General features: G+C 39.0%; 1 protein-coding gene across 4 annotated transcripts in view; it reads right to left on the minus strand.

The window, feature by feature from the left end:
- The window catches only part of ITGA7 (integrin subunit alpha 7), a 331,759-nt gene that overhangs the window by 142,358 nt on the left and 169,131 nt on the right, over positions 1 to 20,270 (minus strand). For 2 of the 4 annotated variants that reach the window (XM_053708086.1, XM_053708087.1), the window contains exons 4-6: positions 9,205 to 9,460; positions 4,824 to 4,955; positions 4,369 to 4,488 (exon numbers count right to left, since the gene is read on the minus strand). In XM_053708086.1, coding sequence (XP_053564061.1) covers positions 4,369 to 4,488; positions 4,824 to 4,955; positions 9,205 to 9,460 — 508 coding nt within the window. The remainder of the gene's footprint in view (positions 1 to 4,368; positions 4,489 to 4,823; positions 4,956 to 9,204; positions 9,461 to 20,270) is intronic. The other 2 variants (XM_053708088.1, XM_053708089.1) reach the window with 2 other exon arrangements.

The following is a 20,270-nucleotide window of genomic DNA, read 5'->3' on the forward strand; positions in this document are numbered from 1 at the left end:
ATTATTTCCATATAACTGTATTATATCTTTTTATTAGCCCCTATTTATTCAGTACAAAAGTGCATAGTCTTCAGCAGGGATTCATTTACTGGGATGAAAGAAAATGGAATTAAAACTTTAAATTGATTACAAATTGTCAATGACGCATAATAATTCATTGTCACAGGTTTGTGATTTCGTAGAAAAACAACGGTTCTTAGTACACATAGAAAACCTATTAAATCGTGCTTCTCACTGTCTACCATGCACATAGTAAATATGTGGGGGGTTTTTAATAACCATCACAAAACCCTCTTTATTAATTTAATAATGGGTAGTTAAAGGGACATGAACAACAAAGTGTTTCTTTCTTGATTCAGATAGAACATGAAATGTAAAAAAACACACAAAACTTTCATTCTTGTGTTACCCTTTGTTGAAGGAGCAACAATGCATTACTGGGAGCTAGCTGAGCATATCAGGTGAGCCAGTGATGCAATGACAAGTTGCATATATGTGCAGCTACTAATCACCAGATAGCTCTCAGTAGTAGACTACTGCTCCTAAACCTATCTAGGTATGGTATTCAACAAAAAATAACAAAAGAATAAAGCAAATTAGGTAAGTAATAAATATCAAAACCAATATTAATAAAATGCCTTAGAAAACACCATAAGGGTTAGTCAATTTATTAAGATCCATACATGAAAAAGATCTGAAGTATGTAAGTGGAATATGCCTTCATTTATCTATTTTTTAATTTTATTTTATTTCCATAAGTGACATAAATGGTGCACCATTTACAGGTACAGTTTAACATGAATAATGACATTTATTTGTATAATTTCCTAATACCCCAGTTAAAGGATAACTAATATTGATTATTATTATTATATACTTTTATATTATATATTGTTTTATTTAATTATAGTTTTTGTTTGTTTTTTGGTTATTGAGGAGGCTGTGCTAAAAACAGCAAGCCCTCATTTTATTTCTGCAAGGAGTCTCTGTTAGTTCTGAAAATGGTGTGACAGGGCTGCTTGCAGGAGCAAATTAGATGTTTATTTGCAAATACATCAGAAGCAACGATGACTCATTAGAAAGATAATATCTCTAATGCTCATTAAAATGTCTTCACAATGTTTGTTTGATATATATTTCTTCTTTTAACTTACCTTTAAGGAGGAGAGATAGCTTTTAAGGTACCAGGTTATAAAACTTAAATTAGCATGCCATGCATCTGTTCATATTTTAACTAATGTTTAACTAGGGCCCAGTAATTTAATTGACCCAAATAATAATAATAATAAAATAAATACGTTATCAAGGACACCTCCTTTGCATGATTATTTTTGGGGCCATAGCGGGGCACAATGCAGTAATTTATCTAGCCACTGTATTGGTCTGCAGCTGTATCATGACAAATCTAACAATAAAAAAAAATGTATAATTTGTTATGGAAATGACTTTTTTTTTTTTTTTTTTTTTAAAGGGACGTTAAACAGCGCTATATGCTAGACATAATAATGTATTCAGAGCAAATAACCTTAAAATAATATGTAAATTCATTTCTTGCAATTATATTATTTAAATATCGAACATATAAGTGTAACGATTTAGTTTCTATAAAGTACTTTAGTTTCTATAGAGTAATGGTTACCGCCATGTTTGAACTAGTTTTCTATTTATCTCTGTTTGTGCAAACAAAGCTGTGTGGATTCCCTTTTAGGTTACCCTATGCACCGTCTCTTTTATTGCCTGTTATATATTTTTCCCAAATTGTCTTCAGCAGGGGAAACAAATAAGAAGCAACCATTACTTTATAGAAACTCAGAGGAATTTAAAAATAACAGGAAAATTGAACAAAATATATAATGACAGTATATAGCCAAGTTTTTTAACTACACATAATTTAACATTTTATATCACAATCTGTTTAATATCCCTTTATTTTATTTTTATTATTATTATTTTTTTTTTTTGCACAACAGATTTTTTTTTCTTTGCAAAAACTGAGCTTTATACACTTTTGTACTAAATAGTAGAGATGTGCATTGGTTTTCAGACAACCAAAATGAAAATCCAAAAGAATCCACCAATGAAAATAAAGAAAACAAATAAATACTGATGAAAATCCAAGGGCTCAGATCCCTGACTGTTTATGATCCCCTTATCTACAAAGGTGGATGATGCTTATTGTATAATGCGACTCATGCAAGTTTGTTGTCATTTCCCAAGCAATGCCAAGCTAGCAAAGAATAAAAGGCACTATAGCAGCAAAGCATGATGGGAGCTGTGTACAAAGAATGCTAAATTAATAAAGCAGCGTGGGATTAGCTAAGCATACATGTGATGGGATGCAAAACAAGCCTGTTTCATTCCTGCTGCACTGTATGTTTAGCGCTAGTTGCCACTGTATAAAATCAGATTCAGTTTTCATGAATTTAGCAAATACAGACTAAAGGCATCACTTTGAGCAGAGAGTAAATCAAATGTTACAGTAAGTATAGAGAAATACTGAACCACAGACATAAGCATTGTTTGTCTCTGTAAAACATTGACCTAAAAACTGCTTTCTCTTTGGAATTTAAAATAACATAATAAGCAGCTGAGTTAATTGTAATGGCAGTAGCTTGTTAGATGTGCCACATGCAGATATAAAAGGGACATGAAAGTCAAAATCTAAACTTTCATGGATCACATAGAGCAGGTACTTTAGAAGACTTTTCAATTTACTTCTGTTATCAAATTTACTCTGTTCTCTTGCTTTCCTTTGTTGGGAAGCATACCTAGATAGGCTCAGGAGCAACAGTGCACTACTGGGAGCTGATTTGTGATTGGTGGCTAAACACATAGGCATCTTGGCTCACCAGGTGTGTTCAGCTAAGTAGTTAATTGCTGTTCTGGAGCTTACTTTAAAGGGACGGTGTACTGTATAATTGGTTCCCTTAATGTGATTCCAATGAATTGTTTTAACAGCTTCAGAGTTTGAAATGTAAGGGAAATTGCTTCTTTATGTATATTATTGTATATTTACATAGCTACCTCTGCTAATTTAAATCACAACCCAATGAAATGAGCTGAACTTGTAGGGAGAGTAGACCACATTAGCTTATCTCTCTGTATTTACACAAAACGTTCCTCATCTTATCTCTCTATAAACAGAAAGGCCAATGAAAAATAACCCTTGTATTGTCTCAATTATCTATCTGTCCAACTGCCCACTGGGTGCTTGATTTATTTATAAATCTATTTATAAACCTTCTTGATTAAATAGGATTTATTATAAATAATACTTAAATATTTAAATATTTAGTAAAGGCAAAAACAGCTTCTCCAGATGACAAAATAAATATAAAAGATCTATTTGTAAATAATTTAATCATCATTGGAAACACATTTAAAAAAATCAGGAAAAAAAATCAGAGTACACCGTCCCGCTAACTTTGTGTTAAAATCCTGTGCAGGTGTAAAAAACATATAGTTATTTGCAAGCAATAGCGTATTAATAAAATGCTCTAAGACATTTGCATTTTCTTTTATAACTTTTATGTCCCGTTAAGTAACACTAGCTACACCAGTAGTATGTGCCATATGTAAATATAGACATAAGCAGAGATTAGCGGAAGCCATAAGACAGAGAGCTTGCAGGAAACATGCTGAGTGGCGAGCAAACTAAATGCTGTGATTCACTACAGTGTTATTCATATAGTTACAGTACAACACAGCAAAAACTAAATGCAATGATTAATGCCTCTGCTGCCGGATAGCATTGCACAGCCATGTTTTATACTCCTCTATGGCATCCAAGAGGTTGAAGGAAAATGGTGACCTTTAAAGATCAGATGAAAATAAAGTCAACCAGGCAGCTATTGGTTACTCCAGCAGATAAATAATTATTCCTTCTGCTACTCAACAATGTGCGTCAGATTTTAAACAAAATGCAATAATCCAAGGATTTTGTTTTTAAAACAACAAGAGTAATGTTCTTGACTTACATGTGACTACGGAAGAGGTCAATAACAATAATCTGATTTACTTGCTGAGTGAAAATGTGCTAGCTTTTAGATAAAAAACCTCAGATGTGAGCATTTTCATATAGGTTTAAAGCAATTATCAACTGGATGATGGATGGATGCTAAAGAAATGTACTGTAACTACAATGACGTGCAATAAATATGGCTTAAATAAAATGTGATGACATTGCAAGGATTGTTCAGCACAAAAACGCAGACATAGACTTTGTGAAACATGTGACATGCAAGAACAGGACAGGTGACATGCGGCCCAATAAGATATGGAATGACAAGCAAATTAAGGGAGTCTTGGGAGCACACAGGAGATGGGAGCTGAATCAGGCCCCCACACACATATGCACTTTTTACAAACCTAAATAGCTATTGAGGGCTACGTCAGGAGCCAGCCTGGCTCCCTCTTCCCTGGGTTCCAGAGTTTTATAGACCAGCTGATCCGGGTCTGAACTATCAATGTTTGTGACAAACAAGAGTCCTGTACCATGAACGTGAATCCCCCAGGTGGGGAAATAAAGGAGAAGAGAGAGAGAAAACAGAAGAGAAAGAGAGTTAGAAAGTCCAGAGAACAAATGTGTCATGGCATGGGAGGCTGGAAGAGAGTAGGAACATGAGAAGCAGATAGTGGACCAGTGTCTTGTAACAATGAAAACACAACAGGATTTGGCAGCTTTACAAACCTGAACAGAGCTTTTAACAACCCATAAAGATTTATTTGATTTACAGTAAAACAGATTATGTGAGAAGCTAATTTGTGCCACCAGAATTCTGTCTCATTTTCCCTTTCTCCAGCATCCGGCCATGGCCTCATACCAAGATAACTGTTGAATGGCAGTGGAATCAGTTCTGGTTTCTGGCTGTTCTCCCCAGCAACTTCATAGGGACCATCATCGTAAGTGCCAAGATCCAGAACACTCTGATTAAACAGTTCCACCCGCATCTCCCCTGGGAGGCAAAGTGAATGTGAGGTCGGTATGAGAGACCAGGAAACAGAACAGAACATTTACATATGAGAGGACATAATTAGTGTCTTAATATGTCTAGCCTAGACTGCATCAGCTATCACTCGGTATAAAAGCATCTCAACCACCATTGGCAACACATCTACATGATGGTTTGCTTCTTCTCTATTATGAAATCTCATTGACTTTCCACAAATAAGGTTCTATATATTTTCAAGAATCCAGCAAATTAAAAAAAGATATATACTGGAATTTATTTTAAGCTTTATTGATTAGAAGTATGTTCCCTTTTTAAGTAAAATATAGCTGTAATGGAAACTTTTAAAATCCTTTATAAGTAACTGAAATATATGATGACTAATGAACAAATTATTAGAAATAATACCAGTACTAGTACCAGTAGAAATAATATGTTTAACCCAGTTTGGCATCTAACAGAGAGTGGATTTGTTACAGCAAACACAAAAACTAATTAATGCTAACTCGTTTTCATATTGCTGTCTCTAATTAAAAATAATTGAAAAAAAAAATACTTCAGTTTATAATCAAGACAGTTGAGATGTGAACTTATTTTACATTGATATATACTTTATACTATGGCATCCAAGTGTCACAACTTTGGCAAAACCAATAAGTGCAGAAAAGTTGAATTGAAACCACTACACAATCTCCCTGTCATTCACAAATCAAGTCCAGTGGGCATCTCTTCTTTCTTTCTTTCTTTTTGCAGCGACTCATTATGTTCTGCAGTGACTCTTTATGTTCTGCAGTGACTCATTATGTTCTGCAGTGACTCATTATGTTCTGCAGTGACTCATTATTTTCTGCAGTGACTCATTATTTTCTGCAGTGACTCATTATGTTCTGCAGCGACTCTTTATGTTCTGCAGCGACTCTTTATGTTCTGCAGCGACTCATTATGTTCTGCAGCGACTCATTATGTTCTGCAGCGACTCTTTATTTTCTGCAGTGACTCATTATGTTCTGCAGCGACTCTTTATGTTCTGCAGCGACTCTTTATGTTCTGCAGCGACTCATTATGTTCTGCAGCGACTCTTTATGTTCTGCAGTGACTCATTATGTTCTGCAGTGACTCATTATTTTCTGCAGTGACTCATTATTTTCTGCAGTGACTCATTATGTTCTGCAGCGACTCTTTATGTTCTGCAGCGACTCTTTATGTTCTGCAGTGACTCATTATGTTCTGCAGCGACTCTTTATGTTCTGCAGCGACTCTTTATGTTCTGCAGTGACTCATTATGTTCTGCAGCGACTCTTTATGTTCTGCAGTGACTCATGTTCTGCAGTGACTCATTATTTTCTGCAGCGACTCATTATGTTATTCAGCGACTCTTTATGTTCTGCAGAGACTCATTATGTTCTGCAGTGACTCATTGTGTTCTGCAGCGACTCATTATGTTCTTCAGCAATTCTTTATGTTCTTCAGTGACTCTTTATGTTATTCAGCGACTCTATGTTCTGCAGCGACTCTTTATGTTCTGCAGCGACTCATTATGTTCTGCAGTGACTCATTATGTTCTGCAGCGACTCATTATGTTCTGCAGCGACTCTTTATATTCTGCAGTGACTTATGTTCTGCAGTGACTTATGTTCTTCAGCGACTCTTTATGTTCTTCAGCGACTGATTATGTTCTGCAACGACTCATTATGTTCTGCAGAGACTCATTAAGTTCTGCAGCAACTCTTTATGTTCTGCAGAGACTCATTATGTTCTTCAGCGACTCTTTATGTTCTGCAGTGACTCATTATGTTCTGCAGAGACTAATTATGTTCTGCAGCGACTCTTTATGTTCTTCAGCGACTCTTTATGTTCTTCAGCGACTCATTATGTTCTGCAGAGACTCATTATGTTCTGCAGCGACTCATTATGTTATTCAGCGACTCTTTATGTTCTGCAGAGACTCATTATGTTCTGCAGCGACTCTTTATGTTCTGCAGAGACTCATTATGTTCTGCAGCGACTCATTATGTTATTCAGCGACTCTTTATGTTCTGCAGAGACTCATTATGTTCTGCAGCGACTCATTATGTTATTCTGTGACTCTTTATGTTCTGCAGAGACTCATTATGTTCTGCAGCGACTCTATGTTCTGCAGCGACTCATTATGTTATTCAGTGACTCTTTATGTTCTGCAGAGACTCATTATGTTCTGCAGCGACTCATTATGTTATTCTGTGACTCATTATGTTCTGCAGCGACTCTATGTTCTGCAGCGACTCATTATGTTATTCAGCGACTCTTTATGTTCTGCAGAGACTCATTATGTTCTGCAGCGACTTATTATGTTTTTCAGCGACTCTTTATGTTCTGCAGCGACTCTTTATGTTCTGCAGCGACTATTTATGTTCTGCAAAGACTCATTATGTTCTGCAGCGACTCATTATGTTCTGCAGAGACTCTTTATGTTCTGCAGCAACTTATTATGTTATTCAGTGACTCTTTATGTTCTGCAGCGACTCATTATGTTCTGCAGAGACTAATTATGTTCTGCAGCGACTCATTATGTTCTTCAGCGACTCTTTATGTTCTTCAGCGACTCATTATGTTCTGCAGAGACTCATTATGTTCTGCAGCGACTCATTATGTTATTCAGCGACTCTTTATGTTCTGCAGAGACTTATTATGTTCTGCAGCGACTCTTTATGTTCTGCAGAGACTCATTATGTTCTGCAGCGACTCATTATGTTATTCAGCGACTCTTTATGTTCTGCAGAGACTCATTATGTTCTGCAGCGACTTATTATGTTATTCAGCGACTCTTTATGTTCTGCAGCGACTCTTTATGTTCTGCAGCGACTCTTTATGTTCTGCAAAGACTCATTATGTTCTGCAGCGACTCATTATGTTCTGCAGAGACTCATTATGTTCTGCAGCAACTTATTATGTTATTCAGTGACTCTTTATGTTCTGCAGCGACTCATTATGTTCTGCAGCAACTTATTATGTTCTGCAGTGACTTATGATGTTATTCAGCAACTCTTTATGTTCTGCAGCGACTCATTATGTTCTGCAGCGACTTATTATGTTATTCAGCGACTCTTTATGTTCTGCAGCGACTCATTATGTTCTGCAGCGACTCATTATGTTCTGCAGAGACTCATTATGTTCTGCAGCGACTTATTATGTTCTGCACACCTCCTGAATCTTCCGTTGTATTATGCTTGGCGCAAACACAATAAACATCATAATAAAAGCTTTTCAAAGTATAACAAATTAGCAACTGTCTGTGTGCAATTGCTCGGCTACTCTATGTCCAGTATGCTCCTTTAATACTAGCTTGTAGTTATACCTATGTCCTGCTTGTTCCTAACACATTCCTGCCCTTAGGATGGCAAATGGAAAATGTATTATTATTTTACGCTTATTCAAGCTGTTATTGCTTTGACATGGTTACCTACTTATGCTGTCCTTGCTACTATTAAATAAACATTACAAAGACCTGAGGACAGTCTAAACCATGACATTTTAGCCATACTTGTGCCAAAGGAGCTGCCTATCAAGAAGCATTTTTCCCTGCTATTATTTTTGTAGTTATTGTTCCTTTATTAGTGTGGATTGCAGTTGCTCATTTACTGTTTACTGAGAATAATATTAGTTGTGTAATTCTAAATAACAAAAAATTTAGGATGTCACAAAATACAAAAAACTACACCTAGAGGCCTATTTATCAAAGGTCTGGTGGACCTGATCCGACAGTGCGGATCAGGTCCGCCAGACCTCGCTGAATGCGGAGAGCAATACGCTCTCAGTATTCAGCATTGCACCAGCAGCTCACAAGAGGTGCTGGTGCAACGACGCCCCCTGCAGACTCGCGGCCAATCAGCCGCCAGCAGGGGGTGTCAATCAACCCGATCGTACTCGATCGGGTTGAATTCCGACAATGTCTGTCCGCCTGCTCAGAGCAGGCAGACAGGTTATGGAGCAGCGGTCTTTAGACCGCTGCTTCACAACTGCTGTTTCTGGCGAGTCTGCAGGCTCGCCAGAAACACGGGCCCACAAGCTTCATACAGAGCTTAATAAATGCGCCTCCTAGTGTCTAAAAGAAAAATATAACATCGGTTACCATGGTACTAGAGTTAACAAAATTGCTGCAAAATACTTCAATGTGGTAGAAGTTTTGGTATAATGAGAGCAAATTCCCTTTCTGGGTTTAAGCATAGTATGAAAATGAAGACAATCACCAATATAGGACATGCAATTAAGTATTTACCTTTCCAGTTATAAGTCCCAGGGGCACCAAATAGGATGTAATGGTTGTCTGAGGTAAATCCAGCAGACATCCCTTGCTGACAGAAGCCAAACATTTCATGACCCTGTGGACGACCCTCACAAAATTTCCATTCCCCTCCATCTAGGTCCTCACTTATGGTCAAGTCTTCACTCAGCACAAAGCAGCGGCCAATCACATCCCGAGTTTCTGAGGGTTGTGTGACTCTTTGGCGAGACTCATACAGGTGGGCACAGGTCTGCATGGAAAGAGTGTGATAATCAAATACAAATAGAAATAAGAATGCTCTTGCAATGTATATCAGTGTTAAAAGCATTACTGCAAAACTGCTGCAATATACTGCTCTTGCCATGTGCATGCTCCTAAACCTACCTACCTGCTTCTCAACAAAGTAAATTTGATACAGAAATACATTGAAAAGTTTTTTTAATTTTTTTACATTTTACAAACTGAATTGTGAAAGAAAAAAATGTGTTTTATGTCCATTTAACAAAAACAACAACAGCAGCAGAATTAGTAATAGTGTCTCTTTGCTTTAGCTGATAGCAGATCGTTTCTGTTGAGTGTTTAGTGCGGAAGCCAATTTGTAATAGGTGAAGTAAGGAGTTAGTTGAGAGAAATTGAGTTAGGCGATCATAGACTAGTTGTTCCAATACTTTGGAGGCAAAGGGAATTAAGGAGACCGGCCGACGGGGCCATTTTTGGGGGTGGGCAGACAGGGCAGTTGCCCGGGGCGCAATAGGGAGCAGGGCACAAAAGTGAGCATTGGGGAGCACTTTATAATTTTTTTTTATTACAATAGTTGTGCCGTCAAGAGTGCTAAAGTCAAGAGGCAGATGCAGTTAGCGCGGGACTCAGGAGCCTGAGGAAATACTTTTATTGCCGGGTCTAACTCTGACTGTGTCACTTAGTGGCTGCAGGGCAAGAGCACTAACTCAGCTTCAAGTAAGTCAGAGGCAGGCAGGCAGCATGGGAGTTTTCTTTTTCCCGCGCCTGTACACACTTCAGTCAGTCTCTATCAGTGTGGCTGAATGAGTGGCGTAGCTGGCGGCTGCAGTCAGAGCTCATATACTGGTCCTGGTGGTCCGGAGAGCAGCATCCTCCAAAGTGCACCTACACCTTTATCCCCCCAGATCTACAACGTTAGGCTGCGCATCAGAGTTGGTATTTGGCAGCCTAGAAGGATCCCTAAAGTTGACAAAAGTATATTCCCACCATCTGCCTCACAGGCTGCCCCCCAGAGCTGTCATTGAGCACATAGACCACCCTGAGGGTCAGACCTCTGCTTGCTGAGCCATTGAGAGTCCTGTTCCCTCACTACCTGAACTCCACCTGGGGGATTCCTGGACTGAAAGTCAGACACTGCCACTGCAGAGAGAGGTTGCTGGGCTGATCCACTGACTCCAGCCTGTTCCTGAACACAACAACCCCTGGGCCACAGCTGTGTGTACAGCTGTAAAGGTGCCAGCGGTATCCATGCTGCCTGGGTTGGAGGTATTATAGTAGTTGTAAATAGAGAGCAAGATACCCTGCAAAGATAATGTAAAATACTAGATACAATATGACACCAGTATACTAGTGGTGTAAGCATTGTAAATAGATACTGATGATAAGGAGTGAAGTATTGAGTGAGTACAGAAAGCATAGTGAGTATTATATCTGACAAGTGTGGATATGATATTGATTATAGGGAGTAGACCGAGTGAGATAGGTAGTATGAGTAAAAGGTGTGATAAGGAAAGCAGGGTACTTAGGGAGGGCATTGTGTAAAATACATGGGGGTGATAGAGGACAGAATACTGCAGGTACACAGAACAGGATACAGTACATTTTGACAGTTTTTCACAGCTAGACAGCACTAGTTCATGTGTGCTATATAGGTAATATTGTGCTCACTCTGGTGGAACATTTTGGAATTTCTCCCTGGGAGCCAGAATCTCTAGAAATGGCCCTGCCGGCCGTTAGTTAGAAGGAGTGGAAGGGTCAAGCAAGGGCTTTTTTAGGATAGGTATGATTGGTGCATGCTTTAATGTATCAGGGAATGCGCCAGTGGTAAGAGACTGGTTAAAGAGATGAGTTAGGGCAGGGGTTAGAGAAGCAGAAAGAGAAGAAAGAAGTTGTGAAGGAATAGGGTCAAGTGGGCAGGTTGTGTGATGAATAAAAAGGGAGGAAAGCAGCAGAGAGTTTTGTTGGTAGAAGGGGTGGGGTAGGAGGGCTGGGTTTGAGGGGTGTGAAGGAGAGAGGTCTTTTCTAATTGTGTCAACTTTATTTTTGAAGTGATCAGCAATAATCTGAGCAGTGAGTTTGGTAGTGGGCAGTGGTGCAGGCGGATGTAGAAGAGAGTTAAAGGTTGAGAACAGCCTTCTGGAGTTGGATGAGTGAGATGACACAAGGGAGGAGAAATAAACGTGTTTGGCCAGGCTCAGGGCAGAGTTGTATGACTTGAGGATCAATTTATAATGCAGGATATTAGCAGAGGTGTGTGATTTCCTCCACTAACGTTCCGCAGTCCGTGAACATTGCTGAAGATAGCGAGTCTGTTTCAAATTAAAACAATTTTTGCTTAACTTTTTCATGAAATAACATTTTAACGTATATCTGCTGCCCTTTCATATAAGTCTGTTAGAAAATGCGTAAAATGTTTTATAAATTTTTTTTATCATTAAATAATGCTTTCAAGAAGTAATTTCTTTTTTTGTGTAAAATTTTGCTTTGTTCCACGCTCCCTAGAGATGCTGCAAATGACCTAAACCAGCTATTTTGCTTTGCAGCATTTGCAGGTCATGGTATCTGCTTTTTGCCCTTTCTGGGTAGTGTGGCACAAGCACAATTTTACACAAGCAAGAGGCGTTTAATATCCTTTTAATTCTTATAAGAGAACACTCTAAGATAAAACAATAGGAGAGAACCCCACATTAGGCATTTTCTCAGTTATAACACAAAAACACAAACACACACACTAATTATGGGGTATAAAGGCTGCAGCTCACTTTTTTTATTTATTTTTTTTATAAATATTTAGATAATCAACATTAACCAAATTTAACTTAAAGTTATAGTCTAGTCAAAATTAAACTTTCATGATTAATTTAATTAATGAGTATGAAATTTTAAAGGGACACTGAACCCAAATTTTTTCTTTCGTGATTCAGATAGAGCATGCCATTTTAAGCAACTTTCTAATTAACTCCTATTATCAAATTTTCTTTATTCTCTTGGTATGTTTATTTGAAAAGCAAGAATGTAAGTTTAGATGCCGGCCCATTTTGGTAAACAACCTGGGTTGTCTTTGCTGATTAGACAGCACCAATAAAAAAGTGCTGGCCATGGTCTGAATCAAAGATTTGCTGGCTCCTTAGCTTAGATGCCTTCTTTTTCAAATAAAGATAGCAAGAGAATAAAGAAAAAATTATAATAGAAGTAAATTGGAAAGTTGCTTATAATTACATGCTCTATCTGAATCATGCAAAAAAAAAATTGGGTTCAGTATCCCTTTAAGCAACATTCTAATTTACTCCTATTCATTTTTCTTCATTCTCTTGGTATCTTTATTTGAAAAAGCAAGAACGTAAGCATAGGAGCTGGCCCGTTTTGGGTCAGCACCTGGGTAGCACTTTCTAATTGGTGTCTAAATGTAGCCACCAATCAGCAAGCGCTACCCAGGTTCTGAACCAAAAATGGGGTAGCTACTAAGCTTACATTAAAATAAAGATACCAAGAGAAAAAAGAAACATTGATAATATAAGTGAATTAGAAAGTTGCTTAAAATTGCCTGCTCTATCTGAATCATGAAAGTTTAAGTTTGACTAGACTGTCCCTTTAATCTCACCAGACGTGCTTACCACCTCATTAAACATCAGAAGCTCTTCACTGGCTTCAAGCTAGGCACACCCTCTAAGAGTCTCTTCCCATTTACAGGTAGGTACCAACTTGACCTCAATTTAAAGCCACTCAGAAAGCCAGCATCCTGTGACAGCCACCAAATAACGGAAGAAGGGGCCGAATTATCAAGCTCCGAATGAAGCTTGATGCCGATGTTTCCGAACGAGCCTGCCTCTGAGGCTGTGAATCTGCAGGGGGCAGCATTGCACAAGCAGTTCACCAGAACTGCTTGTGCAATGATAAATGCAGACAGCGTATGCTGTCATCATTTATCGATGAGTGGCGGACATGATACACTACATCGTATCATGTCCGTCCGCACTTTAGTAAATCGGCCCTGAAGGCTTCACTTTCACATTCACAAAATGCTGGCAACCTGTGTTTTTTAACCCCTTTTACAACTCTCCTCCTTTTACACCTAATCTCACTACATTGTCTCAGTGGTGTCACAAAATCCTTTATACAATTCTTTGTTGCACTGATGGCATGTTGTGACCTCACCAGACCCAAAGAAAAAAAAAGGATAAACAATGTTTATGGTTCCCTATGAACTTTATTGTGATTGCTTTAAACAAATAAAAAAATGTAAGATTGATATAATTTGCTCAAACAATGTAACTTGCTTAATTTTAAAATCGGCATTAGTATTGTCACCCACGCCGCTCTAGTCGTTGCTAGGGGCGCGGCGTCTCCTTCCCTGCTTGTTGCTAGGGACAGTGTCAGCTCAGATGCGTGCGGCGCTGACGTCATCGCTGCACACTCCTGATGCCGGTCAGACCTCAGTGGCACAAATCCCGTGCCTATATAAACTTCCCCAAACAATCTGTCACTGTCCAAGTATAGGTGTTACTTTGTGTACTCCTGGGTGTGACAGATCGTTCTTTCTAAGTGCCTGATTACTGTTGCTGAATACTGCCTGTCTGACTACTCTACCTGCCTTAACCCTTAAACTGCTGGATTCATTACTGTTGCTGAACCTGCCTGTCTGACTACCCTGCCTGCCTTAACCCTCAATCTGCTGGACTGCTTTGCTGTTGCCAAACTCTGACTGCCTGACCATTCTAGTGGTTTATCCTTGGATTGCTTTACTGTTGCCAAACCCTGCCTGTCTGACTATTCTAGTGGTTTATCCTTGGACTGCTTTGCTGTTGCCAAACCCTGTCTGTCTAAATATTCTAGTGGTTTTTCCTTGGACTGCTTTCCTGTTGCCAAACCCTGCCTGCCTGACCATTCTAGTGGTTCATTTTTGGACTGCTCTGCTGTTGGGGACTGTCCTGCCTGTGGTGAGTGCCGCCTTCCTCATCTCGCTAACTTTCTCTGCTCTGGGATATTCCCTATCATTACGGCTCGACACCGGGATAACAAGACTACTGGCCGAGTTTGGTCTGATAGAGGAGTATCCCATGAGAGTTACAAGTATCAAATCATGACAATCTCATCAGCTTTTTTTAGTGGCAAAGCTGAAACACTCTAATCCAATGTGTCTTGTTTATTCTCTGTGCTGAACCCATAAGACCTTTATAGCAGAGCTTTAGTTGAAAATATAAAATTTGATCATTTTAATTTGTTTCCTACACCGAGTATTATAAAAGGCCAATATTACATTATTTTAGTTAAAAATCTGGTATGGGGGTTCAGGTGAGGGCTACCAACAATACTACAGTGTTTTCTCCCTATAGACTTTCCCCAGCCAGCCAGATCACTCACCTCCATGAATACATTGTATCAAACCCTCACTACAGGTTTTTATACATCTGTAACTATTTACTGTAGCAGCTCTGCCAGGATCATCTGTACAAACTGCTGAGAAAATAATGCTCACACAGCACACACAGCCTTATGAAGGTAAACTTTGATGAATGAAAACCCGTTTTTTAAAAATACTATTAAAAACAGGGGAACTTTCATTCATCAAAGTTTAGAAAGCAGCTGTTTTGTTTAAAAACTTACCTCTCTTCTTTTCACAGCCAGAGCAGCTTCCCCCACCCGGAGATCCTCTATTCACACGTCATCAATGACTAATCCAGCTTCCTCCAATCACAGCTTTCCCCCCCAGAGGAGTCATTGCCTGAGGCCATGCAGTGATCGGAGGAAGTCGGATTAATTATTGCTGACATATGAAGAGAGGATTTCCGTGCGGGGGAAGCTGCTTTAGCTGTGAAAAGAAGAAAGGTACGTTTTTAAACAATACGGCTGCTTTCTAAACTTTGATGAATGAAAGTGCCCTTGTTTTTAATAGTATTTTTTAACAAACGGGCTTTCATTCATCAAAGTTTACCTTTACTTTAAAGGGCAGGATAGCACCTGGTCACACAGTCTTAAAGGGACAGACAAAAAAACACACAGCCTTGAAAGGGTCAACTAGCACCACACGCACACCGTCTTAAAGGGACAACTTTAAAGGGCAGCTCGGCACCTGCTCACACAGTCTTAAAGAGGCAGACACACACAACCTTTAGTGGGATAAAAATGCAGTTTTAAAGGGAGCAATAGTATGCATCCACACGTGATGCACACAGACTTAAAGGGATGCTAGCATTAAAGGGACAGATCACAGTAATGTTCACACAGTGCAACCTTAAAGAGCAGCTCGACAACTGCGCACAGAGCCTTAAAGGGACAGAGCACAGTAATATTCACGCAGCGCATTCTTAAATGGCAGCTTGACACCTGCGCACACAGTCTTAAAGAGACAGATCACAGTAATGTTCAAGCAGCACTACCTTAAAAGGCAGCTCGGCACCTGCTCACACAGTCTTAAAGAGGCAGGCACACACAACCTTTAGTGGGATAAAAACTCAGTTTTAAAGGGAGCAATAGTATGCATCCACACGTAATGCACACAGACTTAAAGGGACGCTAGCATTAAAGGGACAGATCACAGTAATGTTCACACAGGCAACCTTAAAAGGCAGCTCGGCACCTGCGCACACTGTCTTAAAGGGACACATCACATTAATGTTCACGCAGCGCAACCTTAAAGGGCAGCTAGGCACCTGCTCACAGTCTTAAAGGGGCAGGCATGCACAGCCTTTAGTGGGTAAACATGCACAGTTTTAAAGGGAGCGATAGTATGCATCAACACGTAATGAGCGCAGCCTTAAAGGGATGCTAGCATTAAAGGGACAGAACACAGTAATGTTCACGCAGCGCAATCTTAAAAAGGTAGCTGGACACCTGCGTACAGAGCTTTAAAGGGACAGATCACAGTAATGTTCACGCACTGCAACCTTAAAGGGCAGCTCGGCACTTGCTCACATAGTCTTAAAGGGGCAGGCACAACAACCTTTAGTGGGTTAATACACACAGTTTTAAAGGGAGCGATAGTATGCATCCACACGTGATGCACACAGCCTTAAAGGGACGCTCTGTTGTGAGCTGTTCCTTTAAGGCTGTGTGCGTTGCGTGCGGATGTATATGGTTATTGCTCCCTTTAAGACTGTGCATGTGGTGTGACTTTATCCACTAAAGGATGTGTGTGCCTGCACCTTTAAGACTGTGTAAGCAGGCAGTGAGCCGTCCTTTAAGGCTGCGCTAGGTGTGCATGGTGTAAGCTGATCCTTTAACGCTGTGTGCGTATGGTGCAAGTTGTCCTTTTAAAGACTGTGAGTGCGGCATGTGCACCTGTCCCTTTTAGACACAGCATCCCTTTAAGGCTGTGTGCATTGCATGTGGGTGCTTACTATTGCTCCCTTTATAACTGTGCGTGTTTACCCACTAAAGGTTGTTTGTGCCTGCCCCTTTAAGACTGTGTGAGCAGGTGCCAAGCTGCCCTTTTAAGGTTGCGCTGCATGAACATTATAATTGTGATCTGTCCCTTTAAGGCTGTGTACAAGGTGCTGAGCAGCCCTTTAAGGTTGCGCTGTGTGAGCATTACTGTAATCTGTTCCTTTAAGGCTCTGTGCGCAGGTGTTGAGCTGCCCTTTAAGGTTGCTCTGCATGAACATTACTGCGATCTGTCCCTTTAATGCTGTGTGCTTGTGGTGTAAGTTGTCCCTTTAAAGGCTGTAAGTGCTCTGTGTGTTTGTGTGTGTGTGCATGTGCCCCTGTCCCTTTAAGACACATCATCCCTTTAAGGCTGTGTGTGTTGCGTGTGGATGCATACTATCACTTCCTTTAAAACTGTGCCTGTTTACCCACTAAAGGTTGTGTGTGCTTGCACCTTTAAGACTGTGTGCGCAGGTGTTGAGCTGCCCTTTAAAGTTGCGCTGCGTGAATATTACTGTGATTTTTATTACTTTTTATTTTTTATTTTAATATTACTGTCCCTTTAAGATGGTGTGCATGTGGTGCTAGCTGACCCTTTCAAAGTTGTGTGGTTTGCTGTCTGTCCCTTTAAGACTGTGTGACCAGGTGCTATCCTGCCCTTTAAGGGCTCCATTTATCATTCCAATTCTCCTATATTTTCTCCTAAAAGTTCTCATGAGAAATAATTCCCCTATGTATCATTCAAAAATACGCCTAAAATTGGGCAAGTTCAACTGTAAAATTCTCCTACTCTGTTCTCACTCTCCTTGGAGAACATGTTCTCCAAAAAAAGGGTTAAATTAGATCTTTTTAGTCGTATTTCATATAGTTCTCATAATTCTCTTAGTTACAAATATATCATTTATATTCTCCTGTGGAGGACTGAAAGTTCTCCTGCAAGTTCCTGAATTAAAGTTCTCCATAGCTACAGTGGAGAACAGCATTAGCAATCTATTCTCTACAAGTTGTAGAAGCAGTTACACAAAAAAGGGCTCTACAAGGTGCAAAAATTATCTATAACAAAGCACAACAATAATGGTTATTGGAGTTGTCGCTAAGAAGGGGTTAATTCTGTGTAGCTTGAACTCAAAACAGTTATTTGTTTTTCAAGAAGAATTGTGACTTGTGTTTTCTTTGAAGTGCCAGGAGCCTCCTAAATAGCTCCACCAAATGTTATTGTGTATGCATTGAGTCATAAAGCCACTCAAGCTCTTAGTTTCAGAAAATACACAGGAAAGGGTTTATGGCTTAGGCTGTCAATAGAATGCATGATGCAAAACAGGGCCTTCATCACAAAAACTAACCAGGTCACTGAAAGGACATTGGTATATTATGTACATATGTGTGTTAAAACTGTTATAACCTTAAATGAAGGTAAATATGACAACCTATGGCATATTTGATATCAAACCGATTCTCCCAATGAAACTAAGAGGTTCCCAATATGTAAATATAGAAATAGAGTTACCTAGCAGAAATTATAATGGATTGTATAATTTCAGGCAAGAACTTAGTCTATTGAAGGGCATAAAGACAGGGGGGTTTCTTAGCCCGCCCATGAGGGTGTGGTCAGGCAACCTGATCTCTGGAAAATGGTATAAGAATCTTATGTTTTTAACAATAAGGTGTTCATTCTTACAAGGGGAGCTGCATTACAGAAGTAAGGAGCCATCATTTTCATGCCAGCCCCTGGCACGGATCTTGAAACTAGGAAAGTATTCAATTCTGTTTTTCTCCTTTTTATTTTAAAACACTGTTTGCGTGTGTAATTTTATTTGTAACAACTTTTTATTAATAATGCATTGTGCATAATATTTTTGGCATAATAAATAATTCTTTTATTAAGTTTGGCCTTTGTCTAATAATTGAACCACGTTACTGAAAGAGACTGGAATATTAGAACTGTATAATTTAGGTAATCTTCTGCTAAATTGTATTTAGAGAGTTAATGTGTAAAGTCTGGGTTTTTTCTTAGGATTTTCCCTTTAATAAATTTTAAGTTGAGGCAGTATTGGAGCTATAGGATTGTTGGTTTAGTGTGGGTGGCATTAAAAGGGAGTTTTGGGCATTTCTCTTACGTCTAGGACAGACTAGGGAGTGTGGTTAAACCTTGCACCCACTAAACTGAATCACAAGCTTGCCTGGTGTGGCTAGATTGTGACCTATTGGTGACAGTAAAAGGGGGCTGATAACCCTTTCTGTGCCAAATAAGTGACTGGCGCAGGGTTGGATAACCTAGGTTTGTCACAGAGTGCAATAATAATTTATGATGGAGTGAAAAAAATATATATAATAGAGCGCCAAAATAATATATAAGAGCACAAAAATGTTATCTATTGGGGCATAAAAATAAGATAAAAAAGCGCTAAAATTGAAGCACAAAAACAATGAAAATGTAGATCTATTTTCTTATAAGAAAGTTTGCTGAAGAGGGGCGTTAACAAAGCTACTAAAGATTTTTATTGGTTTATATATGATTGACATGGAGAATAGTTGCTTATTTTTAGTGATAAATAAGGAGAAGATACTAATCCGATGGAGAAATTTATCATTAGTTCTCCTCAGCTCTCCTATGGAGAAAAAACAACTTTTTTTATGATAAATACGGGCGCACATGTGCGCCTCTCCTAAGGAGAGCTGTGGAGAACTGATAGGAGAACAGAAAGGAGAATTCCCCAAATGATAAATGGAGTCCTATGGCTGTGCTGTGTGAGCATTATTTTCTCAGCAGTTTGTACAGATGGTACTGACAGATCTGCTTTAAGTGTCTGTGTACAGTAAACAGTTACAAATGTATAAAATCCTGTAGGCTGAGAGTTTGATACAGTGTATCCATGTAGGTGAGCATTGCTGGCTGGCTGTGGAAAGTCTATGGGAACAACAGGGACTTTACACCCCAAAATATGTTCCTGGAGACACAAACACTGTAGTATTGTTGGTAGCCCTCATCTGAACCTCCATACCAATTTTTTAAGTAAAATAATGCGATATGGTCTAGAAAACTGAATGCTAAACTCAGATTTTACCTCAAATACAAAGGCCTAGAGAGCTGTTGATAGCAGAGGGAGTGTAATATCGCTGGACTGCACTAGGATTAGCACACAAATTGATATTACAAGTCCATGGTAAAGAAGAATTACCAGATATTGCAACCGCGCTAAACATCACTCATATTTAAAGTTGAAAGTTATAACATAATGCAACTTTAAACCTGAAGTAAAGTGTTAGAGCTACTAAAAAAGTATAACAAAACACATAGAACACATATTAAATTAAACTATTACTCATATACACAAACACACATATTAAATACAAAATATAAGTTTATTATTGAAATATAGTAGATGACAAAGGAAGGGCTGATAGGTGTGTGTGTATATAAAACATTCCTTCGGCTTTAGTGCAGCTGTCCGAGCTCC

This window comes from Bombina bombina, chromosome 3 (assembly GCF_027579735.1).
Source record: "Bombina bombina isolate aBomBom1 chromosome 3, aBomBom1.pri, whole genome shotgun sequence".
Classification (NCBI taxonomy): domain Eukaryota; kingdom Metazoa; phylum Chordata; class Amphibia; order Anura; family Bombinatoridae; genus Bombina; species Bombina bombina.